Source organism: Sparus aurata, chromosome 15 (assembly GCF_900880675.1).
Source record: "Sparus aurata chromosome 15, fSpaAur1.1, whole genome shotgun sequence".
NCBI lineage: Eukaryota > Metazoa > Chordata > Actinopteri > Spariformes > Sparidae > Sparus > Sparus aurata.
This window is the reverse complement of record NC_044201.1, coordinates 23,244,614-23,268,495: the sequence shown is the minus strand read 5'-3', so window position 1 is coordinate 23,268,495 and position 23,882 is coordinate 23,244,614. Positions and strand designations below refer to the sequence as shown.

The 23,882-nt window shown below is 40.9% G+C and overlaps 1 protein-coding gene across 2 annotated transcripts; it reads right to left on the bottom strand.

Moving 5' to 3' along the window:
- Positions 1-933: 933 nt before the first annotated feature.
- Positions 934-4,073, bottom strand: hmx3a (H6 family homeobox 3a). Of its 2 annotated transcripts, XM_030441023.1 has the most exons (3): positions 3,717-4,073; positions 3,302-3,598; positions 934-2,514 (listed from the first exon to the last, which is right to left on the bottom strand). In XM_030441023.1, exons 2-3 carry the CDS (start codon positions 3,588-3,590, stop codon positions 1,895-1,897), a joined length of 909 nt encoding a protein of 302 aa, XP_030296883.1. In that variant the 5' UTR covers positions 3,591-3,598; positions 3,717-4,073; the 3' UTR covers positions 934-1,894. The 2 variants fall into 2 exon arrangements, with proteins under 2 accessions (XP_030296883.1, XP_030296882.1); XM_030441022.1 differs by having other exon boundaries at positions 3,302-4,073.
- Between the last annotated feature and the right edge of the window lie 19,809 nt (positions 4,074-23,882).

Below are 23,882 nucleotides of genomic sequence, written 5' to 3'. Positions count from 1 at the left end.
TGCACGTCTTCACTGAGAGAGTCGCATCAGGTGTCCGGTGACACCTGTAGGGTCGCATGTGTTACAAAGTGACAGCTTAATAATTTAGCTTTAACTTCTTAAAAGCTCTTATTTTTTGAGATGAGCCATTAAGTTAGAGCACTGCGGACTAACACAGGCTTTAAGTGTGGAGAGGTGTTATTGTAAAGCTATATATTTCAAATAAATAAATGTACTACCTCACCACTTCAATGTAAAGTGACGCTTGTAAGACAAAAATACTTTTCCTCCTAAAGTCTTAAAAAAATAAATTTACTTTTAGACATTTAAACAAAAATGTGTTAGAGATACAGAATTGTCATAAATAAAAGAGAATGAAGAAAGTGAGGCGCGGACACTGACATCCCCTCGACCTCACACTGAACACACACACACACACACGCACACACACGCACACACACACACACACACGCACACACACACACACACACACACACACACCATGAGATAGAGATCCAGAGAGAGAGAGAGAGAGATGTTCAAAGACAGCAGCTCATACTCAGGGAGTAATGCCCTCTCCTGAATACATTACCCATAATTTTGGCAAGATGGTGGCAATTACGCATCTAATTGACTGAGCCACTTTTTATGTAAAATAACGATTTTAAAGTGCATAACACGAAGATGATTACAGAAACCCACCTGCCACAGCTACAAGTGTGCGTGTGTGTGTGTGTGTGTGTGTGTTGATGGAGTGTTTAACGAGATTCATTTGCGTTTTCAACATTTTTTCTGATTAGTTTTTCGTGTTTTGTTGCGTAAAATAAAATTTAAAAACAAACGTTGTAGTGAGAAAAATAAACAATTAAACGTGTTAATCCCACATCCTCCTCAGGGATTTTTTCCCCCCAGTGCACACAGAAGCGATGGCAAAAAAATAAATATCCTTAAATGTAAGGAATAGTCTCCATTTATTTCACAACATGGTTTCAGCAATACAATATCAAAACGTGTTTTTTTTTCACTGTACAAACGAGGAGCCGCAGGTGGCAGCTTCTCTCCCCGCGTCTCATTAAATATATACAATACATATCGTTGTTTTTTTTTTCTTGTTTATTTTTTTTGTAATGTTTTTTTCATACACCAGTGTTCGTCGATATTTTCAGAAAAAACCCCCACAAAAAGTCGATTCAGAGACGTTTGGAGCTCACACTTGTGCTTGAAGGACGCGAGATGCGGAGAGTCACTAAAAACTAAAACATAAATGAGTATTTTACAGGTGAGAGTGTCTTGATTGTCCCCCGTCAAAAACAAAAAAACAAATAATAATAAAAATTATTAAAAAATAAAAGTAAATTACAACAAAGCCTCATCGATATTCCACCGTGAATAGATGACAACATGTTGTACACCGTCAGTGTATTGCACATTATCGTGTGATCGCTTCTGGAAATGTAAATAAAAAAAAAAAAAAATCACATAAGTGGAGTTTTAATGATAATCAGGCCTGCCATCATTTGTTGTAAACAAGGTAGTTTCTTTGTTTTTTTGTTTTTCCTCTCCTCACACTGTCCAGCAAACTGTCATGGTGTCAACGTAAGGAAACAAATGATAGACACTCATCCGGCAGTGTAAGCAGGCGGACTCCTGAGGTGATCATTACATATAATAATAATGATAATAATAATAATAATAATAATAATTAATAATAATAATATAAAACATGGGTGGAAAATGACACAATAAATAGGTCCATGTCGGCCTGACAGTGTGTCTCTTTTCTCTATGTTTTCTTTGTTTCTTCATTCAGTCAGTTGTACAAAAATATTCAGTCTTTTTTTCTTTTCTTTTCTTTTCTGATGAGCTGATTTTTGAAAATAAAACACCACCTTCCCGCCGCTCCGGCTGTGTTTTCTCAAACCGGTCTGAGCAGCGGCACGGACGTGACGATGGGGTGGGAGTAGTAGACGCCCGGGTGCGGGAAGGTGAGCAGCGGCTGGCTCGCCGGCACGTTGGCACCGGCGCCTCCGCCCTCTGAGGCCGAGTTCTCGTGGTAGAGGATGGGCACCCGGACTATCCTCTGCGCCGCGGCGTGGCTCAGGTTGGCGGCCTCCAGCTCCGCCGCCAGCTGCCTTTTCCACTTGTTCCTCCTGTTCTGGAACCAGATCTTCACCTGGGTCTCCGTCAGGTGGAGGGACGCGGCCAGGCCGGCCCGCTCCGAGCTGCTCAGGTAGCGCTTCATGTCGAAGGTGGACTCCAGCTGGAACACCTGGCTGCGGGAGAACACCGTGCGCGTCTTCTTCTTGCGGCACGGCTTCTTGTCGTCGTCCCGCTTCTTCCACTCGTCCAGCTCGTCTTTTTTGGCTTCCTCCGCGTCGCTCTCCTCCAGGATGATCTCGTCGCCGCTCTTGTTGTTGTGCTCATCGTCCTCGTCGTCGTCTTTGGCCCCCGGCTCAGATTTGAGCACCAGGTCCGGGGAGTCTCTGTCTGTGCCCGAGGTGGGAGAGGAGTCTCTGGCTCCTGGTTTCTCGGTGACTGGATGGGGGGACAGAGGGAGACGTGGTCACAAACACCGCACGAGTTTATCTTTTTACCACAGCCTGTTGATACTGGAGAGTCTGGAACTACAACGCGTATAAAACAGTGCCAAATAACACGACTTGCGACATAAACATAAACCATGTCAGGAGCACAAACAACAAATTATTATTTCTAATTAAAAAAAACAACACTTTTAACAGACTGGAGGAATTAAAAGAAGTAAACACAAAGTAGTTTTATTCGAGCCTATCAGCACATATCCCCTTCTCGTCTTTGCATGAGCGCCTGATAGCGCCACTCGTATCAGCCTGTTTTGAATCCCACATGAATAAATCACAGGAGCAGGCAGGTGAGAGCCCCGCTGTCACTGCCCGAGCCTCTGGGGGTAAGACGTTCACAGTGAGCGCCGGCAGACAAATCAAAAGCACGCTGCGCATCGTCACCCTCATCCGACGATTTGATGATGTCTACTTCATTTTTATGCTCAGTGTGTCACTTTATTGATCTATCACGGCGCGTCGTGGCATAACAAAACAGGCCTTCGCGGAGGACAAGGCTTCCAAATGTTATTCCGCGTCACCAAAAACGCGTAAAATCTACTTTTTAGCGAGAGACTGTTTTGAGGGGGGAAGTGTCTGGGTGGTGGCACAATACGCACAGGGGACATGGAACTAAAATAGTGATGTTTTCCTCTTTAGAGGGGAACAACTCCAACAATAAAACCGTTACAGTGTCTCGTGACTAAGTGATTCATCACGTATTGCTGTTTTCTCGGTCTTACCTTCGGTTCTGTGCAGGTGGGCGGATGAGCTGAGGGCGTAGGGGTACCACCACGCCGAGGTGCGCTCCAGGTAGTGAGCCGGTAGACTGAACCTCTGTGTGGGCAGTTCGAAGCGCGGAAAGTTGAAGTCCCCGACCTGGGAGAGGGAAAATCCTCCCTCCAAGGCGGCCTTGGTGGCAGCCAGCACCGGCTTTGGTTTGGACGGTTTGCTATCACAGTTCAGCAGGTTCTTAATGAAGAAAGGAGAGTCCTTGGCCGGAGCGCACGTCTCTTGCGTTGTCTCTGGCATCGCTGTGGCTGCGGTGTGAACGCAGAGCGCCACGAAAAAAAACAACGGAGATCACACACACTCACACTAAAAAAAAGAAAAAAAAAGAAAAAAAAAAAAGGCGAGAAGCGAGGCTGACTTACACACCGTCGATATCCTGGCTGCGAGGAGTCCCTGTTTTTATCTTTCGGAGACTGGATTTCACACCCGGAGAGCGCGTCAGAACACACGTCCTTCTAGGCTACAGGAGAAATAATAAAGTAAAATGTTTAAAGGGGTGTGAAAAAATAAAAAAAACCCAAACATGCGTAAACATGGAGATGTCTCATTCCGGGCTCTTTCGTCAAAACGCAAAGTGTGTCCGCCGTGTCAGTCAGTCTGGCGTCTGATGCTAATGATGAAATAAAAATGTCATCCAAGTTAAATGCGGAAAGTATAGGCGATTGGGCATGTACAATGGCAAATGGGATTAAGGGAGAGACGGCGAGGAGGGAGAGAGAGAGAGAGAGAGAGAGAGGGAGGGAGAGAGAGAGAGAGAGCATCCTCCCCTCTCTGTGCGCTCTGGCTGCGGGCTGTGTGTGCTCGCCTGTTATTGGTCTCATATAGTCCAATTAGGCAGCAAATGAACACAGAGCTGTTAGCGCCAAAAAGGAAGCTTTGGGATAACTAACAGCGCAGTCACACACAGATCGGCTGCACTGGTTACCCATAATCCAGTAGGGGTTTTAAATATATATATATATATATATATATATATATATATATATATATATATATATATATATATATATATATATATATATTAAGTGAAACATGTTAGAACCACTTTCACTCAGGCTGCAGGTGTCAGGTAGAGCTGTTAAAAATCGCCCATTTATGAATAGAGTTTGGTAGATGTTGGATTATATTCATCTTCTAAAATCACCATAAATTGTGAATTTTAAATGTTAAAAAATGCATGTTTACCCTGTAGGGCGTCTTAAAGCTTGTATTATTTACCAAGGCCTAAATGTGATGTTTTAATATATGACTGCACTGAAAATTAATATATTTTTTTAGAGACTCAACAGCTACCAGTGGTGGGAAGTAACTAAGTACATGTACAAAAGTACTATTTTGAGGTACTACATGTCAGGAAATATTGTACTTTTTACTCTACTACATTTATATAGGCCTAATACGTTTAGTTACTTTGGAGATTTATATTATTAATACAAAATATAATCTGTAAGACTTTATTGATCCCTGGGAGGGATTTAAAAGCTACCCAGAGGTCCATAGAGTATTTGTAACATATAAGAAACAGCTTTTTTTTATCACCTGCAACTTTAAAGTGATGAACACATTAATCAATTGCCATAATCTAATAATAAATTATACTATGGTAGGAGGCATTATGCACGATGAGTACTTTTATTAGTATATTTTAATGCCAATATTTTGGCACTTTTGGTATTTTGAATGCAGGTAATGAGTATTTCTGGATCTAAATACGTGTTTCTCTGTCCCACTGTCATGTAATTTCATAAACAGGTTGATGCTGAATTAAAAAATGTAAGTCTCAGAAAGAAAATCTGCAATTTCCTTTTTATTTTGGTGTCAGTAAACGCCTCTTTTATTGAGGACGACCGTAGAAACGTTTATTCTGACGTAATGAAATAAAAATAAAAATATGACTTCTGGTGTATGTCCACTGAACTCGTCGCACAGTCCCGACATGTTTGCTCCTCTGTCCCTCTGATCTGAAGCTGGCCTCGGATCAGTCTGCAGCTGCTCGACGTGTCACCGATTAGATTCATATTTCTAATTCATTGATTTCCAGCGAGGGCCACTTCCAGCATGTCTGCGGGTCGCACAGTCATTTATCCCTCCCTAATCGATTTGGTTAATTCATCCCTCAGATTGCACTCTTTGTAAATGTGCTATGTATATTCACTCATTGATATTAATTGACTTGTTAAAAAGCAGTCCATTGGTCGGAGGCTGGTGGAGGAGAGGAAGAACGGGGAGGCAGCGCCCTCTGTGGGCCGTGAGGGGGGAATGCAAGTGTGTGGACTCATGGACTGTGTGGATAGAAAGATGTGTGTGTCATATTAAATATAAAATTAAAAAATTATATATATGTTTTTAGTATATATGTAGGCCTTTGTTTGAGTGCATGTAATTATTTTTCATTTCATTTTCTATTTTATTCTGAACTTATTTAGTTTTTCCATTTACACACGTCACACGCCACGCCAAATAAAGCCTATAAATTGAACCTGAGTATGTTCCTATCAGGCACACCACTGACTTTCAGGACAAAGATGAGGGTTTTGGTGAAGGTGACGGATGCAAGTCAACGTGCCGACCATAACGGCCAGTTTTCTAACAAGCACAGCATTTTTTTTTGTCCTGTGAAACAGTTCCATCACTTCCTCATCATGTTTCCTAAAGACATCCATTGGCCATGTGATGGGCAGCCATGATAAAGAGGGTCAGACACGAGGTGCCATTGTGCTTCTTTCCCCCTCCATCATCTGCAGATTTCTAACATACATCCAGAGGTGGAAGTCACTTATTACATATGTCCCAATTACTGTAATTAAGTAATTCCTGGACTTGTGCTTGTACGAGTATTTTTTTTAAGTCTGTAATTTTACTTAGATTTAATATTCAAACCTTTCATCTGCAATGTTGTAGCTAATAAGGCTGTCCGATCACAAATAACTAAAACACCGACATACAGACGAAAACCAAAACTCTGATTTATACGGAAGACTTGGAGAAAGGTTTCCAGCAGTCTTTCCACATTGGCTTTTTCGTGTAATTATTAAGAGCGATTCATTAAGTGATCCTGTAGCTGTGACGTAATTACCTCCTTTCCTTATATCATCACAGGTATTTAATGGCCTGACAGAGGTGTAAAATGTGTGTATTAAAAAAAGCAATCCCAAGAATTCAAGACTAGCTCACGTGATGTTTGTTTATCTGATATTTTTCACAGATGGACACCAGGGCAACGGAGACAGACAATCCCAGATGTATAGCCAGAATTATTGTCGTGTTTTAAAGACGTAGTATGTAACTTTTTTAGTCATGTTTTTGAATTTTGCCACTTCTTGATGGGTGTAACTGAAAAAACAATGTCCTATAATTAAGTACATCTAAAACTCATGTAAGCTCAGACATTTTTATTCCTTCTATCGACACCTGTCTTTATTTATAGGCCTGTAAAAAAAAAGAGTTGCATAGTGCACCTTTAAGGTGTAAAAACAACAATATCACAGATTTTGTGTATCATATGATAGCTGCCATGTTAAATGACATATTCTTCTACAAATGATCGACCCACCTGGTGCAAAAACGGAAAAAAGTGCCATCTGTGTGGCCTTGTATCATTTTTAAGCATTTACTATTACTTAATGTAAAAGAAATACTTGTATCTATACTTAACAGGGAGGAACATTTGTCAATAAAGCTGCACCAAGACTCATCATTACGTGACATCACATCTTCCATCTTCCTTGTACCCATCCTGGACAAAACACGTATTCTTGTTGTGAAAATGAAATACAGGCCTGTTGAAGACTATCATGAATAACTTTAAACATTTAAGTGACTTTATGTTGAAAAACGGTAGAGACATAAGGTCTTCAGCATTTTCAGCGATGTAATGAGGGGATCAGTGTGAGGTCAGAGTAGATATATACGGCAGGAAAAATTGCATAATGGCAGGTAAAGAAGGGCACAGCCTCGGCTACAATACTCAGCATACGACACCCGATAACGACTACCAACCAAGTAGCAGTCATTCATATGCACCACATCCACAAATACAGCAGCAGATCAATTGGTCAATGGCCATATTAAACCTTCTGTAGAAAGCACCAGAGTACGTAAGTCAGCTGTTATCAGTTTATAACATAAAGACTAAAAAAATACATGTAAAATAAAAGTGGTGGGAACATGTTCCCAGTGTTCCCGGTGTAAATGTCTGCATTGTTATTATAACTCATGGACACAATAACTCTTGTAGGAGTGCATTATTGGTCTGGTTGTGTTTTTAAACCGGCGAATAGCAATTGTGAAGGAGCTCAGGAATATTTCCCCACAAATTATACCTAACTACTATAACGGCATTCCAACGTGCTCGACTTGGGATAAAAAGAACGCAACAGATTCAAACCCTGAAAACAAACTAAGATCCTGTAGTCTGTACTCTTAAAAAAATACAGTTCACATTCTGCATTGATTAGAAACATGCAGTAGACACTGTCCTGAGGCCATATAGGCCTTCTGAATGCCCCATAAGTCTATTTTTGTTGCTCCTCGGGTAGGTTACTATGACTTTTATATTATTTATTTCTAAGCGCCCAGATATTGATTATTTCACAAGGAAAAATGACAAATGGCAGGAGGGAATGACACGGTCAGCAGGTTCTATTAGAGAAATGATAGTGTTGCTCGTGGTTTGTTAAAAGGCCCAGTTTAGATACTTTATAGGTTTACATCCATCATCGTCTAATGACCTATTTGATGAAAAACACGCGCTCTGGTGACAACGGCCCTGTGCAGCCAACTTCGCTTTGTAATTGCTCCCATATTAAATATAGATTTTTGTTTTGATATCTTGTGAGAATTCCTTTCTGTGGGTCAAAATTGTGATAAAAGACATGGATGCAACGGCAAAAGGCTCGGAGGGAGAAAACTGGAGGGAAAATGGGAAAAAATGGGCGGGTATGAAACGTTGACGAGGGAACTGCGAGTCTGTGATCTGGAGTTCTGAGCAGCAGTGAAGGAAATATTCAGATCCTTTACTTAAAGAAGCAATACTGAAATATCATATAGCAGAGTACATGTATAAGTAAGTGTTATTGAATAAATGTGTATAAGTATGAAGAAAGGAAGAAAAAATGGTCCCTGTAAGTTACACTATTGCAGTCCAGCATATTATGGGATTACTATTTTTATTCATATGTTTGTAAGTAATATTTACTGTTGTAGGTGGTTGTGATGGACCTCATTAACACATTATTTTAAATTGTTTAGCAGTGTAACCTCAAGAAATTCATCACGTTTTATAAACTGAGGAGAGATTTTATCCGTTCTGTTAAAGAATCAAAAGTTAAAGTACCTTTTAAACCAACAACATTCACTAAAGTAAATATTATAACTTGTACTGCTGCCTTTTAAATAGCGTTGACACCGGCACCATTAACCTTTTACTTCGACTCGGATGTTTACTTTTTGTATTTTTATACATTTTTGCCGATTTGGTTTAGTTTTTTATCCAATATTTTGTGTACAGGTTTGCTTTTTATTTATTAGTACTGTTCACTGCCTGGGAGTTTGAAACAACAGCTGTTGATACTTGTATGTGACAAATGAAATATATTGAACATTTACTGTCAGAAATAGTTTCACATACCATATCAGGTTCTATCTTGTATGTAGCCGAGTTAAACATACAATATTCATCTCTGAAATGTAATGGAGTATAAAGATAAAGTAGAGCGGAATGGAAATACTCCACATTTTACAAAGTTATAACATCTTTGCAGTAAATGTCTAAAATCTGTCTTGATCTCGTCCATGAACATTTCTGCCTGAGTCACACAGTTTCATCAACACTGGTAGTTGTTTAACAATGAAGACAACAACGCCCATAAACCAACACTGATTAGGTATTTTTTACTTGTTTACTGAGACCCGGAGTGTCAAAAATGTCATCCCGTTCTTTAAGTATACGATCGAGTAAATGTAATTTCCAGCAACGGTTCAGAGGTTATAAGTCTTTATACATAACATGGATCATATTTAGCCAACCACAGACAAGTTAAGAACTCCACCACCGTCCCCTCCACTCTCCACATGTTGTGTACAAATCTCAGTAGCCTGTGACGTGTACATATGGACGTATCTGTAGTTTGCAGAAACGTTAGCTTGCATTTTATCATGGTGACTGGGCGACATTTAGCCTCTGTTATGACAGACTCGACACAACAACACTATGATTAATACAAATCCAGCTGATGAAACGCTATCTGTGTTGTTTTCATCTGGTATGAGGAACTGAAGCAGGGAGCTTTGCACAGAATCCTGTTCGACAACAACAGACAGCAGCACTCATCACCGTGTCCTTCTTGCACTTTTAACTGGACGCTTCTGCTGCGACGAGCCATTAAACCAACGAAGGCCACACAGAGATTGCCTGGATTTAAGTATTGCTTTTAACTTGAAAGGGAATTGGTGGCCCTCCACTGACCCGGCAAGCTTTAATTGGGATTGTGCAAGTATTGATTGTAAGTGGCCAGGCGAATCTTGAATTACAGCCTGATTAGCTTTTACTCGGCCCCTTGCACCAGCCAGTCGAAGGAGCTCAATGTCATCCAGGTTGGAACACTTCAGCGGCCACTTGACTAGAGAGGGAGTCTTGTTACTTCCTGTGTAAACAGGAAACAACATGTATTTAAGGAGGCGGATGACAGTTCCTCTGGCAAATGTACTTTAGTCACATGAGGATGTATTTTTCCCTTCGTGTGTGATCACTTCCTTTCAGATATACTTAGAAATATGTCTCTTAGCATGAACCTTATGAGCGGATAGCAGGCGTATTCTCCTTTTATCTCCCCTGCTCTCATTTTATCCACATTTTATCACTTCTCCTCTTCCTTTATTGTTTCTCGGCAGCGATGATGACCTCTGTAAGGGCTGGATGGAAGCAGTCACAGGAGCGATGTAGCCCTTTTTCTCTATTACGAGCAGCTTCGCCCGAGCCCCTCCAGGCACCCGGCCTCAATATCCACCCCTCCGCACCTCCAAAAACTCTGCCCTCGGATCGTCAGCTTTTACCCGGCCTGCCTGTATGTGTCATTACAACTCGATAATCTGGAGAGGGCAACAGAAAAGTTCTCATCAGTGTCAGCCTGAGATATAGATATGGGCCGGGTAACAAATGGCCAAATGCACAGGCAGCAGAGCAGACCATCAATAAAGCAATTTCTTGTGTCATAACAGCGGCGCTTTTCCTAAAGCCAACCTTTCAAAACTTTTCCCTCTGCAAATCGCTGCAGCCCCACCATTAGAGTCCTGCCTTGTGAATTTAATGGATTCCGTACAAACAATATTCCACCATAATGGAAAAGGTTGAAGTCACTGAAGACAGATGAAGTCATAAACACGTATAATTGAGAATCAAAGACCGATAAATTTTAAACTGCTATCCATTTTCTCTTTTTAGATGATGATCTATGTCAGCGCGGCTGCAGGAAAATGGAGGAGATTATGGGGGAAAATTATAACAATAAATTTTCTAAACATACACCTTGATTATGCTTCGATTTTTTGGAGGGGTGGAGGGCGAGGGAGGGAGGGAGGGGGGTTGGAAAAGAGGGCTGGGATCGCTGAAAGCTTGCTGGCTAAATGGCACCATAAAATAGGTTCCCTGCTCTTTTGCCTGCAGAGCGTAGGCATGCCTGGAGGTGTGATTTCCCCCCCTCCTCTAAATGGGGGGAAATGAATTGTGTAATTTATTGCAAACGTGCACACAGTGAGATTAGATCAGCATATCCCATCAAAGGAACAACAATCAATCAGCCTCTAGTTAACAGCTTGAAACACATAAACCAGGGCACCTAATGGCTTTCCAATTTAACAGATTGATAGACTTATCCGGTCCTAAGGGATGAATTAAGAAAACCGGGTACTTTCACACAGGCACTGGCACTTTTGACAGGACCTTTTCCCCCCTCTAGCTTACTTACCATCTTTACTCCTGGATATAGAGATAAGGTTAACCTGAAAATAAAGAGAAAGTCAGTTTTTCCTCTTTTCTTTTTTTTCTTTTCTTTTTTGCTCTCAGTTTGAGAAAGCACTCCAGAGCTGATTTGTTATTCAGATGAGGCGGGAGTGGAAGTGTGTCAGATGTGGAGAATGGGCTCATTTTAATGACCTGATTATCGCGGGTCATTTGGAGCTGTGAAATCAAGGGAGCTATTCAAAGCCACTTAACAATATCTAAATGTGACCCGGGCGACCCATTCAAGCAAGAATGTAGATTTAAAAAAAAGAGACTTGTTTGTTTCATATCTTATTACTCACATCATTGATTCACGTAAACTCATCAGTGATAAAATACATTAAAGGAACAATCTGACATTTAGGTACTGTTATTCTCATTTTTTCTGACAGCTAGATCAGAGGACTGAAACTGCTCTTATATATTGTAAATGTGTGGCTAGGGCAAGCAGTCTGTTAGCTTAGCTTAGCATAAGGACTGGGAAAAAAGGATATAGCTAGCCAGGCTCTATCCAAAGATAACAAATCTGCACAAATTAACAGGTTATATATGAATTGTTTAATCAGTACAGAAAACGATATGTAAAATAACACAATTCAACATTTTAAAGGGGGTCATGAACTGCACTGTTGGCTACCATAGACTCCAGGAAGTCGCTGGTTCCAGACAAGAAATAGCTTAAACTATACCCCCCTGTAAAATGGCAAATTCAGATTTTTACACTGAGGTTTAAGTAGCAATTAAACACAGGTAACGGGCGTTAGTTTGTGAGCTTTAGATGTGCAGGTTGGTAAATTTTGTGACTATTGGAGAGAGCCAGACTAGCTTATTCCTGTCTTTATGCTAACAAGCTAACTGGCAGTTCTGGCACAGGTTAACTTTGGGTCAGAACAGAACGTAACATCGCGTAACCACAGAATAAAGACTTAAGAGCATCTGAATGATGTGATCTAGTGAGTGGAAGATCTAAACAGAAGGGTTTAGCAAGTGTTTGTCTAAACAACTATCTGGTACAAATATTGTACTTTACTTTTATGTACTCCCAAGAAAAATGTGTCAGTATCTGTACTCGTGACATCAGTTGTTTAGGAGAATGCTGCAACGCTGTTTTGCCAGAAGGGTTTGATGGCCTACACCCCCACGCAGATGGAAAGTCTGAGTAGACAGTGACTGAATGTTCACTTTTGAGGGAACTTATCCTTTAATAACAACTCTCAGTTAGTTCAACCTACTTCCAATTAAGCCCTGGATCCAAGTACGGACAAGGATAGAGATAATTTAGTTTTTGAACAGATACCCTCACTGGCGACCTTTGAACTGGAATAACAAGATTTGAATCAGCAAGGAGATTTAGTAAAATCCTTCAGCGGGCCCCAAACAGCAGCCACAAAGCAACACATTCAAATAGGGTTAACTGCCTGTTCTATCCTCTAAAGAGCTTGGCTTCAAACCCAGAGCCTTGACCCAGAGAAGTAGCGTAATGAACACTCGGTGTCACCATATTATCTTGTCCACATCCACAGAGACAGCTGATCTCTTCGTGTCACTGCATAATTGAGGAGCTGTTGCTATCAAGGATGTGGCCCTGAGAGGGATGAGAAAGTGTCACCCTAGACCCCTGCAAGCGGACCTGAGGAACCGAGTCGAGTGAGACCAGAACCACAGACAGTCTCCCCTCAGCTCCTGAAACCAGCGGCCCATAACATATAGACGTGACTGATGCGTGCGCTCCACTATAATGTGACAGACCTCCACATTAGAGAGGAACCAGATCTTCTCCTCAAAATGAAGTATGTGAGGGGTCAGGGGTCAATTCTCTCTTGTCTCAGACACTTCAGGAAATGGATTGAGATTCAGCTCATGGGTTGATAATGAGCCAAAATTGATTACTGATGGATCAATAGATCTAATGAATAAAAGCCCATTACTAACCATTCAAAACTAATAGCACTTTAGCCGCCTCTTTGTTTCTGCTTTTTCTAGAAAAAACCTGCATAGATCTGACACACGGGGGTGACGAATGCTGCTAAACCGAAGAGGACGACAGAGGAAATACAAAACAGGAACAAGACTATCAAACTCCACGAGAGTCTCACTCTCCAGGTCGGAGAACAAAATCTGTTTTCCTACTTGACACTAATGCTCGTATCCTCCCTGTGGACACAACTCCGCTGACCCTCTTCTGCGCTCTGTGAGTACAGCAAGAAGCACATGATCACAAAGAGTGCCCAAACATGATTGCCTCCTCCTTCGCCTCCTGACGGACAGTAATTGGTGTTTGTTTGCTCTCTTTTTCTCCCTCTCTTGTGTCGCGGGGTGGTAAAGAGTGCTATTACTGTCAGCTGATTAGTATGGCTCCTCTGCCTCTTCCAGCAGCTGTCAGGACCGCTAATGAGAGGAAACTTGAGTAGAGACGAGAGGGGCCTGCGCACACACACACACACACATACACACACGTGTACATGAATTAAAACATACAGAGTGAGCGTCAGACAGAAAGAGACGCCGCTGTCTTTTAGTACAAAACCAACTTCGTTACAGCAGTTTAAGGAAAGTCCTTTTCTCTTTCAACATGACAACAACGCCTGCACGAAGCCAGTCGACCGGCACGATATGAGGAACATCTGGTGCGATAACGCCGTTCAGTGTTGCAATAAAAATGTGACTTACAATAAACAAACAAATATTGAAGTGACACTAATTAAACTGATGGGTAGCTCGGGCATCATCTGATGGCAAACAGTGTGAATACATGGCCCGTGTATCCAGAGCTCCGTCTGATCATGCTGAGTACGAGAGCATGCAGCGTGTAAATACATGATTTCACTTGCAAGTTGTCAGGTAGTCTTTTGCAATGTTTATAACGTATATTCAGGTTGCAATATAGGATGAATCAGTCAACACTAAAGCCAACGCCTATATGGAAACGTTTTTCAGAGTTTGGTGTGGTAGAACTTGACAGGCCTGCACAGAGCCCTGACCTTTAACCCCATCCAGAACCTTTGGGCTGAACAGGAACACCCACTGTTAGTGAGACCTTATCAGCAGATATCAGTGCCAGACCTCATTAATGATCTTTGTTAATGAATGAGATAAAAAAGAAAAAAAAAACAACCTGCAGGTTTCTTGCGCAAAGCCTGGAGGCTGTAACTGTATAGACGCAGATGAATGGTTTCAGAAAGAATTGTTAAGCAATCAGATATGAATCAGATATGACAGTCCAAACTGAAAAAAGCTCCAAAGAATTTCACTGTAGTTTGCCAACTTCGTGATAACAACGTGTGAGGAAAAGACAAAGTTACTGAGCAACTTATTACAGAGAAGTCAGCCTGAATCTACACCTCTTTGTCCTGTTGTTTGTTCTTGAAAATGATCCTTTCTGCTGAATTTTTGTCTGTGATACACTATTCCACAAAACATGAGTAAGACATGGCATTTCAGATGTCATTAAGGCATCAAATAAACAATAACCCAATAGCCTTTATTTATAAAAGAGATAAAGATGATAGGAAATATGCTGGAATGGTGAAATACAAAACTAGAAGAGTTAGAAAAACAAAAGTACAGGAAGTAATTATGCTGGTAGATGAAATCAATCACAGAAAACAATAGAATAATAAACAATGCGTTAAAACTACCACACGCTGAATGTATTGCTCATCATAAACACCCAGTCCAGAGCATGGATTTACTCTTAACCGACTTCAGACGCTGGAGCTTTTTAAAGTAGATGTCATACGAATTTTGATCCTAATAAAGTAAAGCAGTGGGGAAGTAAAGGACTTTTTCCAAAAAATGGGAAACATATAAGGGACCATTGCCAATCGCTAATGGATCTTTGAGAACTGCTCTCCTAATACATCAAGCATTCAGGCCAACCCTTTGACAACTCCATCTTCCTCACATCTTAATGCGCCCCAAAGTCCTCAGGGCACCCAGGAAAATTAACCATTTAATAGCAATAAATAACAGATTCTGACTCAAGGGGCCCTCAAATCAGCCTCTCTCTCTCACACTCACTCACACACACAAAGACTAGTCTCACCAGCTGGATTAATTCCAAAGAGCCCAATCAAAAGCTTTATGACTCAGATAGCTTGCCGTAACACCTATTTTTTTTTTTCGTTCACGTCCACAGCAGCTTTAAAAGAAGCGACAGCTTTATAGAAACCAACACATTCTATGGTTGACAAAAGTAAAGTCGAAGTACATTTACTCTGTACTGGCACTCTGCTCAAGTATTTCAATTTTACGTCCACAAGTCTCTAACAACTATACTTAGTTTTAATAGATTAAGCAACACAAACAGTATATAAACAGTTTAAATCAGTCCCATCTCCACCACCTTACCCAATAAAATACTTATTTATTTACACAATTAGTAATAATAATCACATGATATGTGCAAGTACACAGTAGTGCACAAAAGTCCTTTTACAATTTATTCCTTAGAACACATTTTTCTAATAATTAGGGATAAAAAGATGATTTGATGAACTGAAATACCATACACATAAATCATTTTGGTGGTACAGAGATGCCCGATCCTACAAATCTTAATAAACATATTTGTTTGGTACAGACACCAGCAAAAATCACATCACTTTTTACATGTATTAAATTTTTTCCACATGGAACGGAAGGCGGAGCGTTTTTTAGCTTCCTCATATTTACCTTTCCTGAAAACAAGTTTATAGCACTTTACGTACAGTAGTAGTTAAGTCATGGCCCTGCAAATCAGCTCGCTTCAGCTCCACGTGTCTGGCATAAAATCTGTGCCACTCGCTCTTTGGTTAAAGTGGGAGATTTGTTGATGGTGATTGACATGAAATGGGTTCGTTCAATAAGCACATGTGGAGTTTTGTTCTACCGGAAAGGAAGACATGACTGGATTTAGATATAATGATACCAAGACATTTTTTCAATGCTGACATATATTTTTAAAAAGGTGCACAACATGACGTGGATGTGATGTAAAATGGCCAGAGAGTCATTTTTCATTTCAGCTCGAGTTTAAATGCAAAGATTATCATTCCCACTTCAATTGTGTCTCATATCACAATAGACAAATATCGTTCAACCCCTGCTAATTAGCCTGATGAAGTGACTTTTCTTTTTTTATACTATTACAAAATCTGATCTGACCACTTCCTCCACTGTAGACCATTAAGGATTTGTAGTACAACTAAGATGATTGGGTTTCTCTTCGACTAAAAACCACACAGCGCTGTTGTATCTCGGCATTCGTCCTTTCTGTCAATAGCTTTCCCATTAATGACTTCTTTCCATGTTTCTCCCCTTTTCCCTCTTTGACGACGTTACGCCGTTAGAGGCCCTTTGTATTAGTCAAAATGGGGCATTGATTATTTGTAAAAACATAAGTGCAAATCAAATCAACACCGTACGGGGACAGATGTGAGCTGCCTACCTGCGCACACGCAGGGAAAGAGGGCAGTTATTGACCAATTGATTTGATGTGAAGGAGGGGCATTCTTTTTCCCCGCAGTGGAAAGACCTCGACTGTACGGCTAGCAATCACTCCACCACCTCGCCCCCGACTACAACTGCCTCTAACACCCAACTGTGTCCTCAATCTCCACTCCAACGGGCCCAGGTATGCAACTTTTCCGTCAGCACCGTTGTGTATTTGGCTTTCTATTTCACTTTAATAGGGGAGAAATTGGCAACATATTCTTTTACAGCCCCCTGGCACCATTAGAAAGCCTGCTGTCATTTGGATTATTTATGAAAAACTATTTCATGCTTACTTACATTTGCCGCTTATTTTCCCCCAGTGTGACCTGCAGCAGATTTAGTTCCATTTCCAAAGCCTTAAAGCCAATTCTTTATGTGTGCAGGTCAGCCTTCTCGATTGAGTCGAGATTGAAATACCAGTGTGTAGTGGGAAAGGTATGGCAAGAGGAAGCCAATGATCTTTTATTGTGTAGAGGGCTATAGTCAAGAGGAAAGGAAAGGGGGGGATGCTGAATGAGGAGAGGCGACAGAGGGGTGACGGCGAGGGGAAAGGGAGTGATTTTAAGGTGGATGCAGAATGGGAGACACCCGCACAAATAAGAGGCAATGCAAAGGCAGCGGCGTTGGAAGTTGAGGAGTGAATGGGCCACAAACATCCAGCGAAGACTACAAAGAGCGGCCAAGAACTGAGTCAGCACAGTGGCATAGAATAGCGAGCACACAAACATAAAAGGAAACTGGTCTTAAATCTGCAAGATTTTTATATTTCGTCCAAATACATGTCAAATGCCATCGCCTGCGAGGTGTTTTACAAGGACTACAATGATGAACTCCGCTGAGGGGTTTTGTTTGTGATTTTTTTCCCCCACCCTGTGTTTGTGGAATCTATACTCATATTCTTGTCTGTACAAGAAAATTGGCAATCTTTGTCTTTCAACATATCAAATAAATCAAAATAAACCTCCCCACTAAGCAGCGCGACAGACCAGGACAAAGCAGTCACACTCATGCATCTATACTCATAATCCCATACTGTATGAGATGGGGTCTTTCACTCCCCATTGCACACACACACACACACACATACACACACACACACACACACACACTTTTGATCTGGGTTTGGCCTGGGCTTTATACAGTGACCCTAATAAACTGCGGCGTGGCCGGGCATGTTTGTCACTGTCACAGGTAAATGATGTAATTAATGACTGTGTAGTGGAGTGGATGGGAGCCGGGGTGTTAGCTTTTAAACACCTCTCCAGCTGACTGGGTTTGGGGAGGCCCAGCTGGACACAGCCAGCGGATCAATACGGGGTCAGGGGTCAGTCAACCCTCCCATTATGGCCGAGGTGGCTCCCATCATCGTCTGGCTAACGATGCCTGCAGGAGGGCCGGAGAGGGAGCCGCTGCTCCTGGGGCTCAGACTGAGGCTGAGATGGATTCAGAGGCTGAAGCTTTAAACTAGTCTAAATATATAAATATATCTGTGGTATCCAACAGGCTTTACTATGGTTAGAGATTCTGCATATTCTGTAATTAAGAGATTCGTAACCTTATCGAGTCACACGTGGCTGATACTGTTCACAGTTCCAACACAGTGCAAAGGACATATTGGTATTTTTACACATTGATTCCATCACAAAGTTCACATGACTTGAGGATGTTTTTGAAAAAGATTTGGATTGAAATCTGAAATAATCTCAAACAAGTGGCAGGTTATTTAATCCATTAGTAACATGTCATTTTAGAGCCATAGAACCGTTAAAATAAGGGTTGCTTGCTGTGTACTAAAAGAATAAACAGAGCTGTCGGCTGTCAAGATCCAGATGATAGACCAAAGATGTGTGTGTTGCCGTCAACAAACTAAAATACCCCAACTTTACAATGAAATTACCCAACATTATCTGCAGTGAGGGCCTCTGGCTAATCTATTGTCACTGACTAGAAAAGGACAACAGCTGGGGAGAATGAGAAATTATTCCTGGTCACAGTGGTTTAATCAATAACTTTGAGTCTATCTATAGACTGCTTAATTTTCGCCTAATGTGGTAGCAGTAAACTTTCATACCTTCTTGTGTTTCCAAGTGGTATTATTGTCGGCGCTGCAACAACAACACAGGACAAAACACAAGTTGATCTAATCATTTAGTTAATAACAGAGATGTGCAATCAGACAGAGATGGTGCCCGGCTGCCAACCTGACTGGATCACCTGTGCACCTTTCTTTTCCAAGGAGATTTTGTGCCAGGTGGCCGACAGAATTGGAAGTTTAAGTGCTTATGCTAATGTTGATCAGTACTTCACTCTGAGAAGTTTTGCCAAAATAATTGGCATGATTTCTGACAATTTAATCATGTGGTATTGTAACTGATAGGGCTGCTGTTTTTGTACTGGTTGTTGTTGTTTTGTCTTTTTCTACCAAATCCCACACAATCTTTACAAGAATTTGTCTTAACTATTCACCGGAAAGAAGTTTGGTATAAGTAAATGCAGCAAGGTTTGTTTCAGACTTCTTAGATTTTTCACAGCAACACATTATTAGCAGAAAAGAAGAAAATATGTTTGTCAAGATTGTTTTTAATTGTTGCTCGTTTTTTATGTTTTTTATGCTGTTAGCTGCTGCTGTCATTTATAAAGCTGTTCTCTGGTAAGATTTAATCAGATTTAGTAGGTGTTATTTTACATGTCTGCAGAGCTTTCTGTGAATCGAAACAAAAACAATGTTATCATAGCAAATATTTTATCATCTTAGTAAACATTTAATGAACTTTTGAAATTGGATTTAAGTAATATTTCCAAGTCCTCCAAAATTATTGGAGCTTTTTTTTTCCTCCTGTATGAAGCAAAGTCTTTTTTTTTTTACTCTGAATTGATGGTGTAACTGCATAATTTGTGGGTATTTTATTTACAGCAACAGAAATTAATATTTTAAAGAACTGCAGTGTGGCCTCAAAAGGGCCGAAGCCTCATTAATCTAAAACTTCCCTCGCATTAGTGACCCTGTCCACTTCAGATCCCCCTTTACTCTGACTCAATAGCCATTCCAGTGGATCCATACAGAGATCAAAACTCACCAGCTAATTCTAAGCGTGCCTCACATTTCTAGGCGTTTTTTTTTTTTTTTTATTCTTCTAGGCGCCCCAAGGAATACTGTGACCAGTTCTGTTCGTGATGTTGATACATTATTAATATAACAGCAGAGGAGCATGGGAAATCATTCCTGGTGAGATTGGGCGTGATCAATATCCTCAAAGGGCAGAACTCTAATCTAAAACTTCCTCCACATTAGCAGAACTGTCCAATTCGGACCCCTCTTTACTCAACAGCCACTTCAGCAGATCCATACAGAGATCAACACTCAACAGCTAATTTAGAGCGTGTTAGAGCTTTTTAATGTTGTGAGCTCCCAGAGGAATACTGGGACTAGTTTTGTTCATGATGTTGATACATTATTAATATTACAGCAGGGGGGAGCAAATCGTTCCTGGCCAGATTGGGTTTGATCGATACCCTCAAAGGGCAGAAGCCTCATTAATCTAAAACTTCCTTCACATTAGCACGACTGTCCAGTTCAGACCAGTCTTTACTCCAGCAGATCCATACACACCTCAAAACTCAACAGCTAATTTAGAGTGTGCTGGAGTTTTAATGATGTCAACTCCCAAAGGAAAACAGTTTTGCTCATGATATTAATGTTGGTGCATTCTGATTATTATAGGGATCTTAATTTTTTACAGAAAAAAATGGTAGAGCTTCCCTGTGAGCATGATTCACCTATCAGGTAACAACATCATTGAGTTTCCTCAGTACTTTTAGAAAGATTTTCATGATCATTAAGGAGGGGAAAGTTAAATAATGTAATTTTAGTCATTATCTACTCACCCCCATGCTGAAAAGGGGAAAGTCGTAGTCCACAAACATTTCCAGAGCTTCACAGGAAAACAAGCATCACAGCATTCTCATAACCAACTGATAACCAAAGATGAAAAACAACCTAAGAAAAAATCATTAAAAGGCTCAAAGAAGCTCGTCCATTGTAATCCAAGTCTCTGGAAGCCCCGAGATCCAACGCTGATTTGAAAAATGGTATCAACACGCTGCTCAGCTAAAAGTTTCACCACACATTGTGTCTGAAGTGGTTGCATGAGCTCGACCAGGTGTCCACGTAGTAAATAATGTCTATTCAAATAAATGTACGATTCTGTTACTTCTGTGGTCTCCATACTTCAGTTGTTTCGGAGAATGCTGCCACACAGTTTCTGCCTTGAAAATAACTTCACCTGACTTTCCATCAGCATGAGAGTGAGTAGATACCGAGTGTTTTGGGTGAACTTATCCTTTAATTTTATTCGTATACTGAAGCACATTTCAAAGATAGGTAAAACACAAGACCTAAAAAGTCATTTAGACAAAATATAATCTAAAGTCAAGTCAATTAAAAGGCACATAAACGGTTAAAAAATAAATAAAACAGAAAATACAAAATAGCTCAAATTAAATTAAATAACTCAGGAATTTACTTGACACTGATCATACTTTAGGTGACCGTGTGCAAAATTAAAAGTCAATTAATGGATTAGCCGATCAACAGAAGATTAATCAGATTTTATGCATAAATGGTAAACATGAAGGATTTGCCACCTGTCTCATGTAGTGATTAAAAAAGAAAAAGAAATAAAACAGAGGATAAAAATAGGCTTAAATGGAATTAAACACTACAAGTGTAACTTAACATCTTTTGTTTTGGACTGCTGGTCAATTTTAAAATGTAACTTTGGGCTCTGAGATACTTTTAAGGACATTTTCACTATTTTTGTTTTTGAACCAAATAATTAATTGATGAACCAATTACTGAAAAAATAAATTAGTAGCAGACTGATCCCTACATATAACCATTAGTTGTAGCCCTAAAACAAATATATATATTTGTTTTGTTTCAGTCGGAACTACAAAGAAGACGGCTAAGATTGGTGCTAAATGTGAGCAGAGACATGCTGAGAGTTTATTCTCTACCTGTGACCCACTGGTGTTTAAAGATGTGCCTGTGGACGCACTATATTATCTTCCTATGGACAGGCTAATCCATTACCAGCCTCCTTGCGGTGCGAGTGAAATACTCGTATTAGGGCAACTGTGCGTTCAGAGGCATCATTCAGGACAATGAGCTATAGCCAGAGAGTGACAAGCTAGAAAAATGTCCCCACTTTTCAGGCTGTACAAATGACGTTTGGCCACGATAACTCACAACTGGACACTTCATTTCAAGTCAGGAGCTAGCTGGCCAGTCAAAAGCTATTATACCATCTTCTTTATTTGTGGCCCATGGTTTTGGTAGTGGGACCATCAAATAAATACTGCTAAAATGCCACTTCAGTCAAAAATATTGGCCAATTCTTTCTCTGTCGTGACTGGGTCCGGATGGCAACCTGTTTCTGATGGTATAAACCTTTTGAGAGTCAGGTGGTCGGAGCTGCCGGCATCCATCAGCTCCAGCAGCACCCTGAGTTAGTGTTGGATATATATGCAAGTGAATAAGAGTGACCAATGCTGCTGATCCCTCGGAGCCATTCTCAAAGCATAATAGTCAAATGAATTGATTACCAATTTATCACTCGGGAATTGCTTGCTTAGAGGAATAATCACTCACCGATAAAGAAGAAATGGCTATGAATACATTTCAAGGATGACAATCTTTGAGGAGTAATAGTATAATCTGTCACTTGTGACAGTCTATTTAATTGTTCTCGATATTTCAGCCTGCTGGAATATTGGACAGAAGCACGCCGGGTTGTCAGAGCCGGGCTGAGGTGTGTGTGAATTTGTCGAGTGGTGCTTTAATACGGTAATAAGGCAGTCAGAAGAACACTTAGACTTCCTAAGGTGACAGCAGCTTTATCGCGCATCGCCTCATAAAGTCCCATCATATCTGTTTGCCACTATCATCAAATGGCTGTTTAGCGCGCGGCTGTGTGTCCGTGAGTGTGTGTGTGTGTGTGTGAGGAGAGAGAAGGAGCGAACGCTCAGTGTTTTTGTGTGCATGAGAGCACAAAAAGATCAGCATGAAGAGTGAGTTGATCCCAGCTGAGGGCAGAAAAATACAGTCAGGGCCACAAAAGATTTTGAGCTTTTTATAAGAAAAATAAGCCCATCCTCTCACGCTGAAGTGAAACATTTCTCTTTTTGCTCCTTTTCCCTCCTGAAGCCCGGGCAGCTGTGGTCAAACCTGGGTCAATAAAATGTCTGTCTGTCCATTGAGTTGCCACATCTATCAAAAGATGAAAGTTTGTCTTTAAAGGAGAGATAGAATTCAGTGGAGAGAGAGTGGGCCCTTTCTGCGAGGCATGCAGGAAATTAATCAAGGAAATGGGGTTTTTGGTGTGCCTATATCACATCTAATCTATCCTTTGTCCACACGGAGCCGGCTCCAAGCCTCACCAATCAAGAGCGACACGCTGGCTTTATGAAAAGCCACTTGTTCCCTGCATAATTGGGGGGTCTCATTGCTGAGTTAAATGGGAGGTGGAGGCAGAGGGAGGGGCAGTCTTGTTTGCCCATGTAAAGTGTGATCCAGATAATAGCATTCTCATCAAAGGCAGCAATTACATTCATTACAACGGCGCAAGGCGCGCCTGCAAGGAAATTAAGTGGTGGGAGGAAAGAAAAGCTTAATATATACCTCCTTTATCCTTTCCCCCACCTCTCAGTTCTTTTTCAAATGCTCCTCGTGGAGCGGGGGACCTCAAGAAAGAAACAGTCTCAGTAAGAGAAGAATAAATCTTGTCAAAGTCCCCCTTCACCTTTCTGCCTCCAAGAGGCTCCCGTCTACCGTTACTATGGCTGCACTTGTCTAGGATTAAAAAGCTTTTCCAGGAGGGTAATCTCTAATGCAGCTTTTACACAAGCCCAACAAATGACACCAAGTCTTTAAAAACTGCTTAAGACCTTCTCTAAATTAAATTCCAATTTCTTTCAGGGAAGGAGGAGCGAATCAATTGTCTTGTGTGGCGTTAAACCACAAACAGCCTGTAAATCAAGCGCTTAAGAGGAGAAGGGAA